At 34.8% G+C, this 17,386-nt stretch overlaps 1 protein-coding gene across 20 annotated transcripts in view; it reads left to right on the forward strand.

Annotated features, from left to right (window-relative positions):
• The window catches only part of DGKB (diacylglycerol kinase beta), a 402,254-nt gene that overhangs the window by 195,773 nt on the left and 189,095 nt on the right, over nucleotides 1-17,386 (forward strand). For all 20 annotated transcript variants that reach the window (XM_072033589.1, XM_072033592.1, XM_072033593.1 and 17 more), the window contains 3 exons: nucleotides 650-735; nucleotides 3,035-3,124; nucleotides 8,227-8,387. In XM_072033589.1, the coding sequence (XP_071889690.1) occupies nucleotides 650-735; nucleotides 3,035-3,124; nucleotides 8,227-8,387 (337 nt within the window). The remainder of the gene's footprint in view (nucleotides 1-649; nucleotides 736-3,034; nucleotides 3,125-8,226; nucleotides 8,388-17,386) is intronic.

The raw sequence follows: 17,386 nt of genomic DNA on the forward strand, positions 1-17,386 counted from the left end.
GAAGCAAAAATAGCTGGGCAAATATTATCAAAGATCTTGCTCTTTTAAAGTAGTTTGCAGGATGATGTAATGGGTGCTTTCAATCTGATGCTTACACATATTGTATTAAACCACGATGCAAAATTGTTCTATCAACCACAGATGCTCAGCTTATTATGTATTAGTGTACTATATAAATATGCAATTTTCATATGCTCTTATAGGCACCACCTCAGAAGAAAGTTTTGTGGCTAATATATTCAGCCACGTTAGACTTCTCTGTCTAGAGAGACTACATTTTTGTTGTTGTTTTGTTGTTGTTGTTGTATTTACAACTGAGTAAGCAGATAATATTTGCTAAGAAAAAATTGATACAAATTTTGAACTGACACAAAAAATTTGGATTAGCCATTAGTTCCCGTCTTTTTCTAATATTAGTGCATCATAATAACCCTTGAATTAATAGATGTATATTAAATTTATCAGGTAATTCACTGTTGGATTGTATTTGTCGTCTGTGTAAAAAATGAGTGCATGGGCAAAGGTGATTATTATTTGAAGTGTTAAATTATCATTTAGTATTAAATGAAATGTCTTAAGCCATAAAATGCAGGAACAATGCACAATGAATTTATGTCAATTAAATAGATATCTTCATTTACTTTTTTAGGTTAAGTTTTTTCCGAGATGTTCCTGAGTTCAGAGTACTAGCATGTGGTGGAGATGGAACAGTAGGCTGGATTCTGGATTGCATAGGTAATCAACAGAGTTTACATAGTTTTGCTGGACTCATATCTTTCATTTTACTGTTCTTTACTATTTACCAGCATGTGGATACAAATATTTCATACAAGATGTTCATTTAAATTTTTGAAATGTAATAGTTTGAGAAGTTATTATTTTTAAAGGTATTAGAATTGCAAAATCCCTGGATAAGTTCAATGTTCATAGTCCTGAAGATTCCCAGAAGGCAAGAAATTTGAATCAAAACTGTTTTCAGTTCAAAGTCTGTTCCCTATACTGAATCAGAGCAGCTACCAAATTTCTGTTTATGTTCAATTATTCCATAATGGAGACAATGTCATAACAGTCCTTTGAAAAGAATTGTTCTTACAGCCATTTAGATGCCCATGCTGTGGGGTATGTACATCATTTCAGATGTTGAGTTCTTTCAGTCAGTTGGCCATAAAGTCCTGTGTATAATTAGGAAGAACCAGAGGTCAAGATATTACAGATTTAAACATTGGATAGCTTATCTTCCACACCACAGCATTGTTTATTGGGCACTAGAGAGGCTGCAGAGAAAATAATGGGAATGTCTGGCAATGGAACTGAGGAAGGAGATGAAGAAAGGCCAAAAGACTCAACTTTACTGTTTGAAGAGTGTTAAAAAATGTGCTTTTTTTGTGGGAACTGTGGACCAGTAAACTTAAGTGAAAATGATGTCATGGAGTATCAAAGACATATTTCTGATCATGGTTTGACCAAAAAAAAAAAAAAAAAAAAAGGAAGGGGAGATAAAAAAAAGTCCTTTTGCAAATACATGCTATTGATTGTAATTCTCAAATAGCTTTCAGAATTTTAAATCAATGATGTACATAAATATCAGGTGAACTGTCTAAACTGGAAAGGGTGAAGTTTTGTAGCTGTTAATTGTGTCATTGCCTTTGTCATGAGATCTAAAATATCATGTAGTTACTTTTCAGCAACATTATTTGAAAAGACTGCATTTTGTCTAAGTAAAATACTAACTTCTGAAGCATTTTTGTGGTGCAGAATTAAAAAATAATTTGGAAGATCCAGGATCCATCTGTTCCATAGGTGTAGAAAATATGTTTTAAGTGCAGCCTTTTAGGAAACAGCCTTTTGACATGAGTAATATATATAACGTTTAAAAAATCACCTGTTTAGAGAAACAGATAAATTCTACTTTGATCTTTTCTTCCCTGATCTTCTGACTTAAAATAAATTTTATCTGAGATAAAAAAAAAAAAATCTCCTCAATTTGAGACTTTCAATTTTTTTCCCTCCCTTCCTTTCCTCTCTTCTCCCTTCTCTCCTCTTACAAATTTGCAGTACACTGACATTGTAAATGCTAAATCTTTCTAAATATTTGAAGAGAGAAGTTGATAAAAAACAAGGTGGCCCTGCAATATCAACTGGGTGTATAAATTTGATGTATAAATGCTAAGAATTGTTGATAACTGCACATAATTCTATGAACAAAACAGATGATTGTTTAATTAATCAAATATTACTTTTAAACTAGATATGCCACTCACAGTGATTAAATGAAGGATTTGACAAATTATATATTTGAAATATACTTTGACAATATCTGTCCCACTTTCAGAAAAGTTGTACTTCTTGACCAGGGTTTCCCCATCTGATTTTGAATACAGATCCGTGGTTTGAAACACTAGAAAATTAAAGGTTGAAAGTAAAAAGACAATCTTAAGTACATACATTTTAAAATATTTCTTATTAAATACAAAATATTGACTTAGAGACTTGATGAGATGTTTATCTTGATCAATGATTATCTTGAATAGTAGATTTGATTCTTAATGTGCTAAACCCTGGTGTTGGGTCAAGGGTCTTTGGTAATGGTGGTCATGTTCCACATGAATCCAACTGAATACACAGCTAAACAGAAATTTGGTCACACAGCTGAAGGATTTGTTTCATTATTTGTGCCCCGAACTAATACTATTTTGCATTCCTAGTTGGGAATGGTATAGGTGAAATTAACAGAGAGCACAAAATATTCAGTCTGAGAAAAATACAGAATATCATTGTTTATGTATGTTTATCACATCCTTGGGTTAGAAAAGTTCAAGTGATAATAATGTAAATTAGGATTAAGGATTGAATATTGGCTAGGGAAGGGGCTTCACAATGGAACGTCTAAATGAAATGCTTGTTGTTGCAGAATCTCCTGTATAAAATACATATCACTGTCTTTCACTGAAAGAAAATGTAACACAGTTACTATATTGGTACCAAGCAATTAGATTTTTGGTGCTTAGTTATGTTTTTCCTTCTTTATTCACAGAGAAAGCAAACTTGCTTAAGCATCCTCCAGTTTCTATTCTGCCTCTTGGGACTGGAAATGATTTGGCAAGGTGTCTGAGATGGGGAGGAGGTAAACACAAATTAAAATACCTTGTATTATGCAATTAAAAGAAAAAAAAATGCAACAAAGTCTACCCTTAACTTTTGGACATCTCTTTTATGATGTATGTAAAGAACCATTATTGCCTTTCCTCTTTTTGGAATTAGCTGTCTGTAAATGTTATATGAACTGTTTTATACATATCAAAGGTCATAATCACTCTTCATATCTTGCTTGCAGCTCCTGCTCACACCAAAAAAGCTCCAAGCTACAATGAGAGTAGTATACAGCTACTTGGTTGGCTTTTTACCATCTGTGTTGCAGTTATTTCTTTAATCAATACATTATAAAAAGAGTATTCTTAAATGGATTTTAATTGGGGCTGTTCTGAAAGGGTTACAGAAAACAGCTAATAATGGTTTTGGAGTGGTTTAATCTTTTTTAATATTCATAAATATTAAATGAAAAATATGTCTCGGCCTCAGACTAGTTCCTTTGGTCCACTCGTTTCTCTTCTCCTACAGAGGATTCCAGACAATAAGTGCTGTGGTGCTATTTATCAGGAAATGAGAAGACAAAGAATGTTGAAAGGAGAATATATGTAAAGGCAATACTTCAACATCCTTTACATCCTTTCCTGAACCTAATTCTCAGCTTCTCCAATAACTTATTTCCATGCAGAATTTGCATTACAGAATTAAAAGAGCATCATAACCTGAAAGAGACTCAAAGAAGAAAGTCTTAGGCCAGGCAGTCTCTGGAGAAAGCACATCAGTTCACAGGCTCATAAGTAGTTCTGTTTCAGGTCTCAGTTGTTCATTTCGGTTCAGATATTGTATATTTGGAAACTGGGTGTTCATTTTGAAATTCCCAGCCTTTGCAGATGTTTCTTCCTTCTTCTGTCTCAACAAATTTTTTTTTTTCCAAATGTCTACCTTGTTACCAGAGAGGTCTTAAGCAAATTCTCTATAGTCTTCATGCTAGAGGACTTTTGTTAACCATAATGTTCAGTCAAATCATTTGAGGACCTTCTTCATTTTTCTGTCATGACTGGCAATTGTTTACTCTCACAGGCCTTGAAATAAAACCAACCAAATCAGCCTTACTTAACTTTCTGGGCAGTTCATTGAGATGTCATAGAATAATTCAGACTGGAAAGGATCACAGAAGGTTTTCTTGTTCGATCTGCTACACCAAGCAGAGTTAATTTAAGAGTAGATCACATTGCTCAGGACTTTATCCAGTTGGGTCTTAAAGTCTTTGTAGAATAGAGTCAGCATGGTTTCTCTGGGCAGCTTGTTCCTATGCTTGACTGTCTTCATGGTGAAGTTTTTCTGTATATACAATCTGAATGTCTATTGTTTCAACTTACACTCTTTGTCTCTCATGCTGTCATCATGCACTGCTGTGAAGAGCCTGGTTGTGTCTTGGTAATTTCCTCATAGGCCTTGACAGGCTGCTATTAATTAAGTTACCCACTACCACCACCACCATTTCTTCTCTAGGCTGAAGAAGTCTATCTTCCTCAGCTTCTCCTCACAGCAAGTGTTCTTAGCTCCCAGTTATCTAGGTGGTCCTCAGCTGAACTTCCCCCCATTTGTTGTTGTCTGTCTTGTACTGTACTGTCCCATGTGAGGAGGGAGGGCAGGTCTTCTCTAAACTGGATGCATTCTAATCCCTGAGCAAGAGGGGGACTTAACTTCTCTCTAGCTACTGGCTCCGCTCCTGTTCATGTGACTGAGAATGGTGTTGGACTATGTTGCCAGGCTGTTCTGTGAGCTCATACACAGCTTGCTGTCCTCCAACACCACCCCTGGTGCTTTTTTTCACAGAGTTTTTCCTCTCCCAGTCTGTCCCCAGCCTGTATCATTGCAAGGGTTATTTCTTCTTTTGCCAGTCCATGCCTCCAGTGTGTCTAGATTCCTCTGGATGGCAGCCCTGCCATTGAGCATTAGTTTTATGTGACATCTGCAAACTTGAAGAATGACCTCCAGGTCACTGATAAGGAAAAAAAAGAAAAAGAAAAAGAAAGAAAGAAAAAAAAAGGACAGGTCCCAAGATACACCAGTTCTTGTGGGTAACCATATAACCATATAGAGCACAGCTTATTTGCCACCGCTATCTAAGCCCGGTAATCAAGCCAGTGTTACATACCTACCTAGCTTCATACCCATCCAGACAGTAACATCCCAACTTATCTGCAAGAACACTGTGGGAGACAGTATTGAATGGCTTGCTAAAGTTAAGGTAATCAATACCTGCAGTTCCTCCCCTTGTCCACAAATCCACTCATCTTATTACAAAAGGCACTTACTTTGGTCAGGTTTATCCATGCTGGCTGACTTCATGTGCCCAGAAGTGTGTTTGAAGAGGGTTTGGTTGTGATTTCTTCCAGGGCCCAAAGGCAGACTGGTCTGTAATTCTCCAAATTATTATTTTGGCCTTTCTAATGACAGATTCAAATTTTTTTTTTTTATTTTTTTTTTTACTGTGATGTCACTTGTGACATCTCCCAGTCTCCATGCCTTTTCAAAGATGATAGACAGTGACTTTGCAAAGCTGTTAGACAGCTTTCTTAAAATCTTCATATACAGCCCATCTGTAACAGAAGCCTAAAAAGCTCCCTTGAATTTGCTCATTATTTGATTACCTCTGTGCTCTACCCCCATTCTGTCTTTTGGCTAATTACTGTGTTCCTCAATAATCATGTCTTGGTTTTATGCAATCTACCTGATTTAAACTGTTTTATAGGTGAATCATGAGGCTAATTTATTGTGTTACTGAACCCGTCCATTTCCTTTTCCTTTGGGAAAAGACCGCACTTAAGCAAGTTAAAAATAAAACCAAAATGCTTGGTCTATTGCAATTAGCAAGCAATATATTTATTATGTTCTTTAAATTAACTCTGTTCATATGAATCAGAGAAACTGAGTCACGCCTTTCTCCTCCATGATTTTGTAGCTTTTAGCTGAAATCAAAAATTGTTTTTCTATACCAATAAGTTTACAAGTCAGATAAATTGTACTTGCCAGTTTCATCTTTATGTGCTGAGAAGGTCCAAGTAGTTGCAGTAGAAGTCTGCAGAAACTTATATCTAACACATAGCATAGGTTTCTCAATGAGGTGGAACAAATTGCACTCAACAAGATTACCTCTGATGGTATTTTGACATTTTCTTCAAGAAAAAAAAAAAAAAGGTGATAAAGAGCAATAGATGGGTACTACTTTTCATTTGATCTGTCCTTCCATTCACTTCTATTTATCTTTTGTTTTAATTGACTGCATCTGGACTAAAGTAAATATAATAATAAAAAAGACATGAAAATATTCTGGCTTTCATCATTCTTTGCTACGTTTGCTACATAGACAGTGACATAACACAGATCTCCTGGAACTTCTGTAGGCTGGGAGAGGAGACAGGTTTCCCAGAAACCAAACCACTGGTGAGTGATCTCAAGGATGCAGACAAATGGAACTGAGCATGCTGCTGTTATGTGGTGGTTGGCAATAACTTAAAAAATATGCTATAAAACCATAAGGTAGTACATCAGCAATGTGTTTTGAACACAGAGGCTTTGAATGGCTGTTTACTTTTTTTTCTTCCATATGCTGAATTTCAGTTGAATCAGTAGCTATGAAGAGAACTCCTTATATTTATCCTGATTTTCTTCATACAAAAGTTATAACTTCTGTTTACCAAAGATATGGTTTTTACATTACTAGATTGTTGATGACCTTGCAAGTACATATTGCTTAAATATGAAAATTTATTCATGATTTGAAGAAGAAACAAATTCACAGATCTTAGTTAACTATTACAAAGCCATTTTGTCTGAATAGTATTTAGAGCTGATAATGTAACCTAGGAAAGTCCCCCCATTTTATTTGTATGCACATTCATACTGTAGTTTGTGTATGCTCAGAATTGTGAAAGCAAGTATACTGCTTAGTTTGGTATACAGCGTAGTGAACTAGGGAATTACCTAAAGACAAGTGTGCTTCTAGCAAGTAAGAGTAAGATCTTTTTACAGATCAAGATGAGACTGATAAAGAAGTTGCTGAAAGATGGCAAAATGTTAGTTCTGCTGATGTCATCAGTCATGAATGGATTTAATTTTTTTTATATACTAAACCACACTGAAACAGTCGGTTTAAAAAATAGAAAAAGGCTTTTAATCTTTCAGTCTCATGCTAGACTCTTATCAGATAAATCTAAGATTCTGAACATTTTTTTGCATATATTTTGAAATCAAAGGCACTAAAAATTAAGATTAATTTCATAACAAGAACATTTGGCAAACTGTAACCTTATGTCTTTGAATAGCTGCTGTAATAATTTGAAAAATTCAAGGGATTGGCAAATTTAGAATGTCAAATTATTTTCTCCAGTATAAATCTGACACCCAGTGAAATCTATAGAGTTAATCAAAGTGTGTATTAATTTATCTAAGTCTGAAGTCATAGAATCATAGAATCATTAAGTCTGGAAGAGACCTTCAAGATCATCCTGTCCAACCATCTATCAAGATCACCCACAAAACCATGTCCCTAAGCACCACGTCCAACCTTTCCTCGAACGCCCCCAGGGAGGTGACTCCACAACCTACTGGGCAACCCCTTTCCAGAGTAGTCATTGCCTGACTACTCTTCCTGAGAAGAAATGTCTCCAAATTTCTAAACCTCCCCTGGCACAACTTGAGCCCATTTCCTCTAGTCCTATCACTAGTTATCTGTGAGAAGAGGCCAACCCCCAGCTCCCCACACCTTCCTTTCTGGTAGAGATCAACAAGGTCTCCCCTGAGCCTCCTCTTCTCCAGACTAAACAACCCGAGTTCCCTCAGACACTCTTTACAAGACCTGTGTTTCAGGCCCTTCACCAACTTTGTAGCCCTTCTCTGGACACATTCCAAAGAACAGTTTCATTTTAACAGTCAGCTCTGTTAATGAGAAGTGCTGGAAAATTTTATGCTCTTCAAAAATAATCCTGATGTTTGGGTCTTATATAAATAGTTTTCATTTTTCCAGCCATCTAGAAAGAGAATGAAAACTAAACTAAAAAAAGAGAGAAAAAAAAAAAAAGAAAACAACTTTATTGATGTTTGGTCAAAATAACCATTTTCACCTTTTGGTAGGTTATGAAGGAGAGAATTTAATGAAGATTTTAAAAGACATTGAGAACAGCTCAGAGATTTTGCTGGACAGGTGGAAATTTGAAGTTATTCCCAATGATAAAGATGAGAAAGGAGATCCAGTGCCTTACAACATCATCAATAACTACTTTTCTATTGGCGTGGTAAGACTCATGCTTATCCTTAAGTGATTTTCTTTTTTCTGTTTTGAATAATTATTTGATTGGTTTAGAGTGAAGAATTGTTGGTTACAGATCATTTAAAATGTTATTTTCCTAGTAAAATGAATACGTAGATGACTGAGTGACAGCAATTTACATAGATTTACTTACACGCATTCAAAGTAGAATTATTCTTCATGATCTTCTACCTTCCCATCTATAAAAAAGATATTTGTGCTGTTCCTAATGGTTTATGAGCATCTACAGCACTAAATTTAGATTGTCATTATGAAGGTCCTATAAAAATATGAAGGTCCTATAAAAATGTAAATCACGTAATATGAGCTCAAGTAACCTTTTCCATTAGGACTCACATGATCAGAACTATTTAAACGAACAGGGACATTCTCTCTTTCTTTAGGAGAATTTTAAATAACAAAATAATAATAATAAAGAGAAGTATATTCTTGGTTCTGCTTATGGGCATATTCACAATTAGAATGAATTATGAGGAAAAGGGGTGTGAGAAGCTATTAATCTCCTACAAACTGCATCTCCAGCTTGTGGTTCTTTCTTTATATGTACTTCTCCCATTATACCTGTTCTCCACACTGCATATATGAGGGGAATCAGAAATATTCAGTCTAACTCCCTAGAATTCTTTTGGTTTGGATATGCTTTGAATGACTAGCAGAAGGGGGACTGTGATGAGGTCCAAATTTCACAGAATAAAGAGTTCATAAACAAGATTTTTAACTTGGACATAGCTGTAGTCTAGTTAACTTGGGGACATGACCTCCAGCAGCTAGTACTGGCTGTTCTAAATCTCTCTTTCTCTCTCTCTCTCTTTCTCTCTCTCTCTCTTAAAAATCAGAATCCACTTTTACAGAATGTATAATTCTATAGTCCAGTATTTCCAAATGCTACACAAAAATGTTTTAATGGGAAGTACCATATAGTCGTTGTAAATCCAAGGAAATTATCTCTTCTTGATTTTCTTGGTCACTGTGCTTCAGTCTTAACAAGGTTCTGCCACAAATATAAATGGTTGTATGAAAATTTTACATATTAATTGCAGTTCAGTAATTTTTATATAGTGCTGATCAGCAACATGCAAACAGTTTATTTCTTAAAAAAAAAAAAAAAAAAAAACCTTTCCAAAATTTCCTGTGTCATCTTAAATTATGAGAAAATAAAAAATACAAAAAAATTAGGATCCCCAAAGTTCAGATATTGAAATCGTAAGAAATTATAATTAGTTTTTTTTTGATTGTATGGTTTGTTATTTGTTATTTACCCTCTCTTGTACAAAGTGCAAGGAAAAGCTAGATGAATCAGAAATAACAGGAATTAATATAAAAAGGCACCTAAAGGCAAAGTATATGCACCTTAACTAGTGCAAAAATAAGTTCATAATCAGGAGTGGAAAGGAAAATCTTTAAGCTTACAAAATAAATAAATAAATAAATAAATAAATAAATAAATAAATAAAAGCAAATGCCTCACACAGGGGAATATATTCAGTGACTTTGTCAAAAGAGAATATTGAAGCTCAAAGGTGAGGAAAGAAAATAAATGTGTTACACTGAAGAAGGAAGCAAATGATGAAAGGGAAGAGGGATGAGATTTTATGCCTATGTACATTAATACAGTGCAATTTAAATCTTTTCTAAAATGTAGACGAGCACCACATGTAAAGACAGCACAGAAACAGGAAATTGATAGTAGGACATTTGTGAATGTGCTAGGCTTCAAAGAATTCTTCAGTGTTATTCAAGAAAAAAAAAAGTTGAATAATTGAATTGAAATTAGTGGCATGACCAATCATACTGGTATTAAGGACAATGTAAATTATTTGTAAAATACTGCAAGAAAATATCAAGATCTACTCTACACACAAAGCTCCACAAGCAACTCTAAGATTAAGTTTTCAGTTAAAACCTTTGAATTTAATAATTTAATCACAACAAACTTTTGACTCTTCACATAATATAAATATGAGCAGCAGAAAATTATACCAGAAATGGACAATACAATATGTTGCATTGGTAAAAGCTTCTAAATTTTTAAAATTATATTTTTGAAGCAGTAAAATCTGTTAAGTTTTTCATATGTTCAAGTTTATAAAATGCCTGTTTCTTAAGTTAATTGGAGTGAATAGGGCAGAGCAAATACAGAAAGTCTGAAATTGTATCTTAAACTTGTTGAATTTGTGTAATTCACGTACTAGGTAACATTTATGATCATAGACCCATAGAAACACAAGATTGGAAAGGACCTACAAGATCATCTAGTCCAACAATCTTCCTAGCACCAATACTACCCACTAAGCTACTAAACCATATCTTGTAGCACCTTGTCCAGGCACTTCTTAAACACTGCCGGGGATGGTGTCTCCACCACCTTCCCTGGGCTGGCCATTCCAGTGCCTAATCACTCTTGTAGAGAAAAAGTTTTTCCTGATATCTAATTTAAATCTCCTCTGGAGCAAACTGTGGCCATTCCATAGAGTCCTATCATTAGTTATCTGGGAGAAGAGGCTGACCCCCTTTTCATCACAACCTCCTTCAGGAAGCTGTAGAGTACAATGAGGTCTCCCCTGAGCCTCTTCTCCAGATTAAACAACCCGAGTTCCCTCAGCCGCTCCTCATAGTACTTGTGCTCCAGACCCCTCACCAGTTTTGTTGCCCTTCTCTGGACATGATCCAGGGCCTCAATGCCCTTGTAGTGAGGGGCCCAAAACTGAACACAGTACTAGATGTGCGTCCTCACCAGAGCAGGGTACAGGGGGATGATCACCTCCCCGCTCCTGCTGGCTACACTATTTCTGATACAGGCCAGGATGCCATTGGCCATCTTGTCCATCTGGGCACACTGTCAGCTCATGTTCATCAGAGCACTGATCAACACTCCCATTTTTTTTGGTTTTGTTTTGTTGTTTGTTTTTTTTTTTTTTTTTTCCTGGACCCTTGAAAACCCTTGAAGACCCTTGATAACCCTTGAAAAGCCAAGCAAAATGTTTGTCTATGCAAATAGAATACTTAAGATACTAAACCTTATCTACAACTGAAGTAAACCTTGTTTCACAAAAGCAAAAATGTTTTCAGTACTTTATGCCTAATACAAACTTTGGCAAGTATTGAATTATAAAAACGTCAATCTAGCACCTTGTTGGACGCCAACTGTTGTTATCCAAGAACATAACTTGAGTCAGGCCTACAGCAAAACAAAGCAACAACAATGAAACAACCAAACAACCAAAACAGTGCCACCTACAAGTTTATATTAAGAGAAACAAAAAGGATTGATATAATAGATGAAGTTAGTAATAGAACCATAGAAAATGAGAGTTTAGCGGACCTCAGAGAGACACCTATATTCATTCCTCTTCCTAAGGTATTATCTGTATCACTTGCCTCATTCCTGACAGATGTTTATCTAGTTTGTCTTTTCAGATATTTTTTTTTTTCCTGTGATTTTTCTATTATTCCATTACCGTATGACGCTATTACTTTGTTGTCCTTACTCTAAAATTTCTTTCTCATTTCTAATATGAATAGTCTTGGTATAGCCTGGGCCCAGGGTTTCTTGTCCTGTGCAGACAGGAGAAGGAAAACAAATTATTCCATTCCTCTGTAAAACTCCTTGTTGCCTACTGGAAGGTCAGTCAGATTCCTTCTTTTGTTCCATAGCCTAACTATCTCCAGTTTCTTCAGTGCTTTCTCACAGAAAATGTTCTCTAGACATCCGATCATATGTGTTACTTTTAGCTGTGTTTAGATAAAACATGAGAATTCAACCCAATTACTCCCTTCAGTTCATATCTCCCTAGAACTGTAGTGTTCCCAATTACAATGCCTCGTCTGATGCACTGAGTAGAAAAGAGGAATTAACGTCTTGCAAATGATTCCACTATAAAGAAAAAATAGCCTTCTTAGCAATAGCATGATTTTTTTTTTCATATTTGACTTGTGATTCATTGCTGATTTCAAATACTGTTCCAAAGAACTACTACCTCATATCTTTTGTGTTTGGTAGAACTTACTCTTCCTACCTACATGCAGAACTTACACTTTCTGAATTACACCCTCTTTCAATTTTTACTGTTTCTCCAAGGCACTACAAAGACTGATGGTAACCTGTGGCATATTTTACATTGCCTCATAGATTCATGGAAATAATAGGCATGCTGTCAAATCATTATGAACAGAACCTGCAAGATAGATTTTGTGAGAGTATGGCAAAAATTGTATTTGGCAACAAACAATCTCAGTGCTTGCTTAGAAAGGCCAAGGGAGTAAAACTTGATAAAATTGTGCCTGACAAGGGGCTCTTACTGCCTTAAGGACCATAATTCAGGTTGGAAAGGATTGCAGAAGTCAGTAGTCCAATCTCCAATGTTTTTAGCAGGGTCAGCTATAAGAGCAGTCACATAGCTGAAGGCTTTATGCAGTTGAGTCTTCAAAAACTCCATAGATGGAGATGTTAAAACCTCTCTGACCAACTTATTCTGCTGCTTGACAGTCCTTATGGTAAAGTTATTTTTCTTTATATCTTGTTTTGAATCTCTGTTGTTTCAATTTACACTCTTTTTTTACCATCATCCCATTATGCACCACTGTGTAGTCTGCTTTGTCATTTTCATTACTTCCTCTTACGTATATGCAGGCCACAATTATATTTCCCTGAAGCTTTCTCTTCTAGCAAAAAAGCTAGATCTTCAGGCAGTCTTCTTTATCCTCCTGTTTTCAACCAATCAAGACCATAACTTCCCTGCTTGGATACAAGAATGCTGGGGTAGAGCATGTTCAAAACCTTGCTGAAGATGAGCATAACATCTACTGCTCTCTCATCTACAAATCTAGCCCTTTTATCATAGGCAGGAATCAAAGGGTAGTTTACTGTTGTGAAGGAAAATCCTTCAATAAGTTGAAAATTAACATTTTCAGGTGTGTATTTGAAATGCTTCATTAGTATGTTCAGGGCAAAAAAAAAAAAAAAAAAAGTTGTTTTCTAAAGCATTGTCAGATTCCTGATGTGTGTACATAATTGTATGTACTATGTATAAGTACAGGGGAAAAAAGAAAGAAAAAAAAAAAAAAAACAAGAAGAAAAAAAGCAAAATGAGATGCAGTAGATAAATGAGTATAAGCAATGTTCAACCTGATGATAGCATGAAGAAGACATACAAAGAACCATACATAAGAACCATACAAAGCACCAGCCAAGCTGTGTGTCAGTTTCAAAGCAGAAGCTAGAAAACATCTAAGAGTAAAGTAAAATGAGATAAAGATTTTCAAGTGTTCACATCCATCATTCTGTCAGGATGGCAAGACACCAAGAGAGAAGTCCCATCTGCTTCCAAATAGTAGTGGGATTGCTGAAACAAGCTAAATATCCAAGAAAAAATGTGTATTAAGGCAGTCAAATCATATTGGCTTAAAAAAGTAAAAATGTGAAATTAGGTGAGCTGACCAAACATAACTCATAATATTAGCGGACAGATAAACAGACATGATAAAGACAGGAAACATCAGGCCAACTTGGAAATGGGTGACAAATAAATTACTGACATATTTTGGAGAAAACAAAAATAATCTATACAACCTTCTTTAAATTAATGCTCTGCCTAATAAATTCATACACTTAGGTTACTGTTATCACAGTGGTCATCAAAGACAGATCTCAGTAATCTTAGCATTGGTGTGTTATCACAGGCTCTGTATTCCAGATAGTAGGCTTGCAATGCATTTCTGCAGTTTCTACAGGAATGGAAATTCAGTCGTCACATCATTTAGCTAAATTGCTAAGGGTATAAGCAATTTACTAGAGTTGACTGTGTGCGTAGATAGTATCAGCTTGTGCTTATTAATTGTCACAGTTAGCCTTTGGTTAGCCATGGATAAAACAGCATAAGGTAACACTACTTTCTTCAGTCACTTAACTACTTACCAATAATGGTGAGTCACTATAAATATACATGGACAGTTACTTCAGATAAGTTTCTGTGTCGTAATAGCCCTGCATATTTGATTTATTTTCTCCTAACTATTTTCCGTATCTGTATCTTAGGTGTATATTAAGAACAAAAACAAAACAACAACAAAAAAAACTTTCACTGATCAATTATATGTCTTAGCACAGAGAATTATTTTTGCAAAATTTAGAAATAGCTTTTTGTTCAATATTTTTTCTTTTTCTTTCTTTCTTTTTTTTTATTTTTTATTTTATTTTTTAAGAAACAGTCTATACTCATTACTTCATGACAGCATTATTTATAGTGGTTAAAAAAAAAAAAAAGGAAGAAAAGTGGATATAGCTATCCACAATTCAAAAGTATATTTGCAAAAGCTTTTTTTTTTTTTTTTTTTTTTTTTTCAAATAAGAGCTTACAAGTCTAATCTCAGATCTTGTCAAGAACAAACCATTTTCATAGAACAGTCATGCAGTCGTAACAAACCATGGATACATATTGTTAATTACAAAATATACCAGTGGATTGGTATATATTAGATGAAGTTTACAATACATGTACCCAAAGCAAGTGCACAGAAAACAGGTAAGAATGGAAGATGATCTTTTTTTTTTTTCATTGATGATTTTTTTTTTTTTCATTTGCTGAGACCTGAGCAGGAGGACATGGAAGATAGATAGTGAGGCAAATTCTCATGTAAAACCAACCAACACACAAACAAACAAAACTTACAAACAGTACTTAATACCTTGAGAAAGACTTGCATCTGCTCCACCATCAAACCACATAATGTCATGGTCAAGAATTCTGCAGTGTTAAGATTTGAAGAAGCAGTTTTTTAAAGCTTAGAAGAAAGTAGCTTAGTTGTCAAGCAATTTTAGTCAGATAATAAATAAAAATAGAGTGACTGTCAAGGGTGTGCGTCTTTTATGGGGAAGTTATTAAAGAATGTTAAATATGTAAGGAGGTTGCAATGCTTGTTTTTAGTATTTCTGAAATGATCGTCTCACAGCGAGACAAAATGTGTATGTTGATAAAAGCTTTTTCACTTGTGCCTCATTAAATGATCAGTTATGACTAAACATTAGTAACCTCGACTTTCATTAAACACTTGGTATAAAAGAGCATGTGGAATGGGGAAGAAGTGATCTTATACACTTAGGGATAGAAAGAATGAAAGAGAGCAAGTAATCTCAGCTACTTAGACTTGCAGTACTTTCTCTTCAAGCTGGACACTCATAAGAAATGATTCAGTGTTTCTTTCTACCTGCACTTTCTCGTACTATTTAGGAAGGGCAGGAAAACTGCAGGGATTCTGGGAGCAAGCTACAGACACACAGGATGAAGAGTGGAGGCATAATTGTGTAGGCAAAATCACTGGAGATTTAGTGTTTGAATTAATTGATTAAAAGCTCAGAAACAGTAAGAGCTAAGCAAAATCATTCACTAATATGATTGTAAGATAGATATAAGAAATTCACTCAGAACCTTGTTGAACTCTTTTTTTTTTTTTTTTTTTTTTTTTTTGTAACTTGCTTTCAGTTGGATTAGTCAATAAAAATTCCAGGAAAATTGGCAAAATGTCCTAATTTTCTAAGTCTGGGAGTGCTAGCAGGGCTGAAGCTGCCACATATTCACTGGAGATGTAAAATAATAACAACAATAATAGAAGAATCAGGCAAAAATTATAGTGGAGTCCTTTAAAAAATCTCATTGTTATTTGATATCTCATAATGAACAATTTTTTTTCCTAATGGTAGGAGCATATCTTAGAAACTCATGATGACAGTCTTGACTAGAGCAAATAGGTATAGGCCAAAGGTAAAAAGGTAGTCAGATGGGCTGCATCATACTGCAGTAGTCACCTTTGCTAGAACCTGATTTTTCATGCTTAATTATGCAACCAATTTGAAAATATTCAAAAACCAAACCAAACCAAACAAACAAACAAAAACCTTTTGATTCTACTCAGATAATGATTGGTCTTACATCGCTAAAATTAATGTGTACGCAGTGCAATTCATTTGTCTTCCATTGACTTCCAAAACACTGATGGTGCATTGTATTGTTTTCAGTTTTATGGGTAATAATGCTGAAAGAAATTATGAATAGATTTGCACTGCTGTTAAGATGAAAGTCCTAATGTAGGTTTTCCTGAAGCAACCATAGTTTTGAATTTACTGTTCTGCCACTGAATTAGAGGTTAGCTTTTACAGAGCCAACATTATAACAACATGAATCAGCGCTGAAATTCTTATCATGGACATTTTATTCTTTTAAACAAAAAAAAAAAAAAAAGTAATAAACTTATCTGATGTTAATAAGAGATAAACTATTAACACTGTTTAACTATATTTTTAATTTGTTATAACCACATATGGTATTACAAAGCATATGCTAGTAAGCCCCTTACAGCTATGTAATTAGAGTGATGGAGCATAATAAACTGAACTTGCAAACATCTGCATTGTCTTTTAGTGCAAGTTCATACAGAAAAATATCACTGAGATTGATTCTGAGGCAAACTATACTAGCTATAGTGTAGCATAATTCAACCTTCCCTATGTGAAACAATAAAGATTATATTCCAAGATGACAGCAGAAGTTCTCACTGATGTCAGTGCAGTATTCAAAGTGTGAGAATAAACCAAATGCTATCATAATGTATTTACAGATGGCAGCTGTAAAAATTATACTATTAGCCATTGTATATCCTTGTATTTGATTAGAAATGATCTGTATGAATGACTGACTGGGTAACTCACTGATTTTCATCTCCATTTTTTTTTCTTTTTTTTTTGGGCCAGATTCCATCCAAATTTTGAAATATCTTTTCTCTTATTTTTGACCAAGGTATGTTGTATGTGTAAACAAAATACTTATTCTCTCTAGTCACACCTAACGTGGGTTTCCTAAAAGTCTGGCCAAAAGTAATGCAAGAGATGCTAATTCAGGATAACAGCATAGTCTCTTAGAAGCTTACGCTCTTTGTAGATCCACAATTGCTTTCCCCATGGCTAGGCTGATC

Source organism: Anas platyrhynchos, chromosome 2, assembly GCF_047663525.1.
Source record: "Anas platyrhynchos isolate ZD024472 breed Pekin duck chromosome 2, IASCAAS_PekinDuck_T2T, whole genome shotgun sequence".
NCBI classification, from domain to species: Eukaryota; Metazoa; Chordata; class Aves; order Anseriformes; family Anatidae; genus Anas; species Anas platyrhynchos.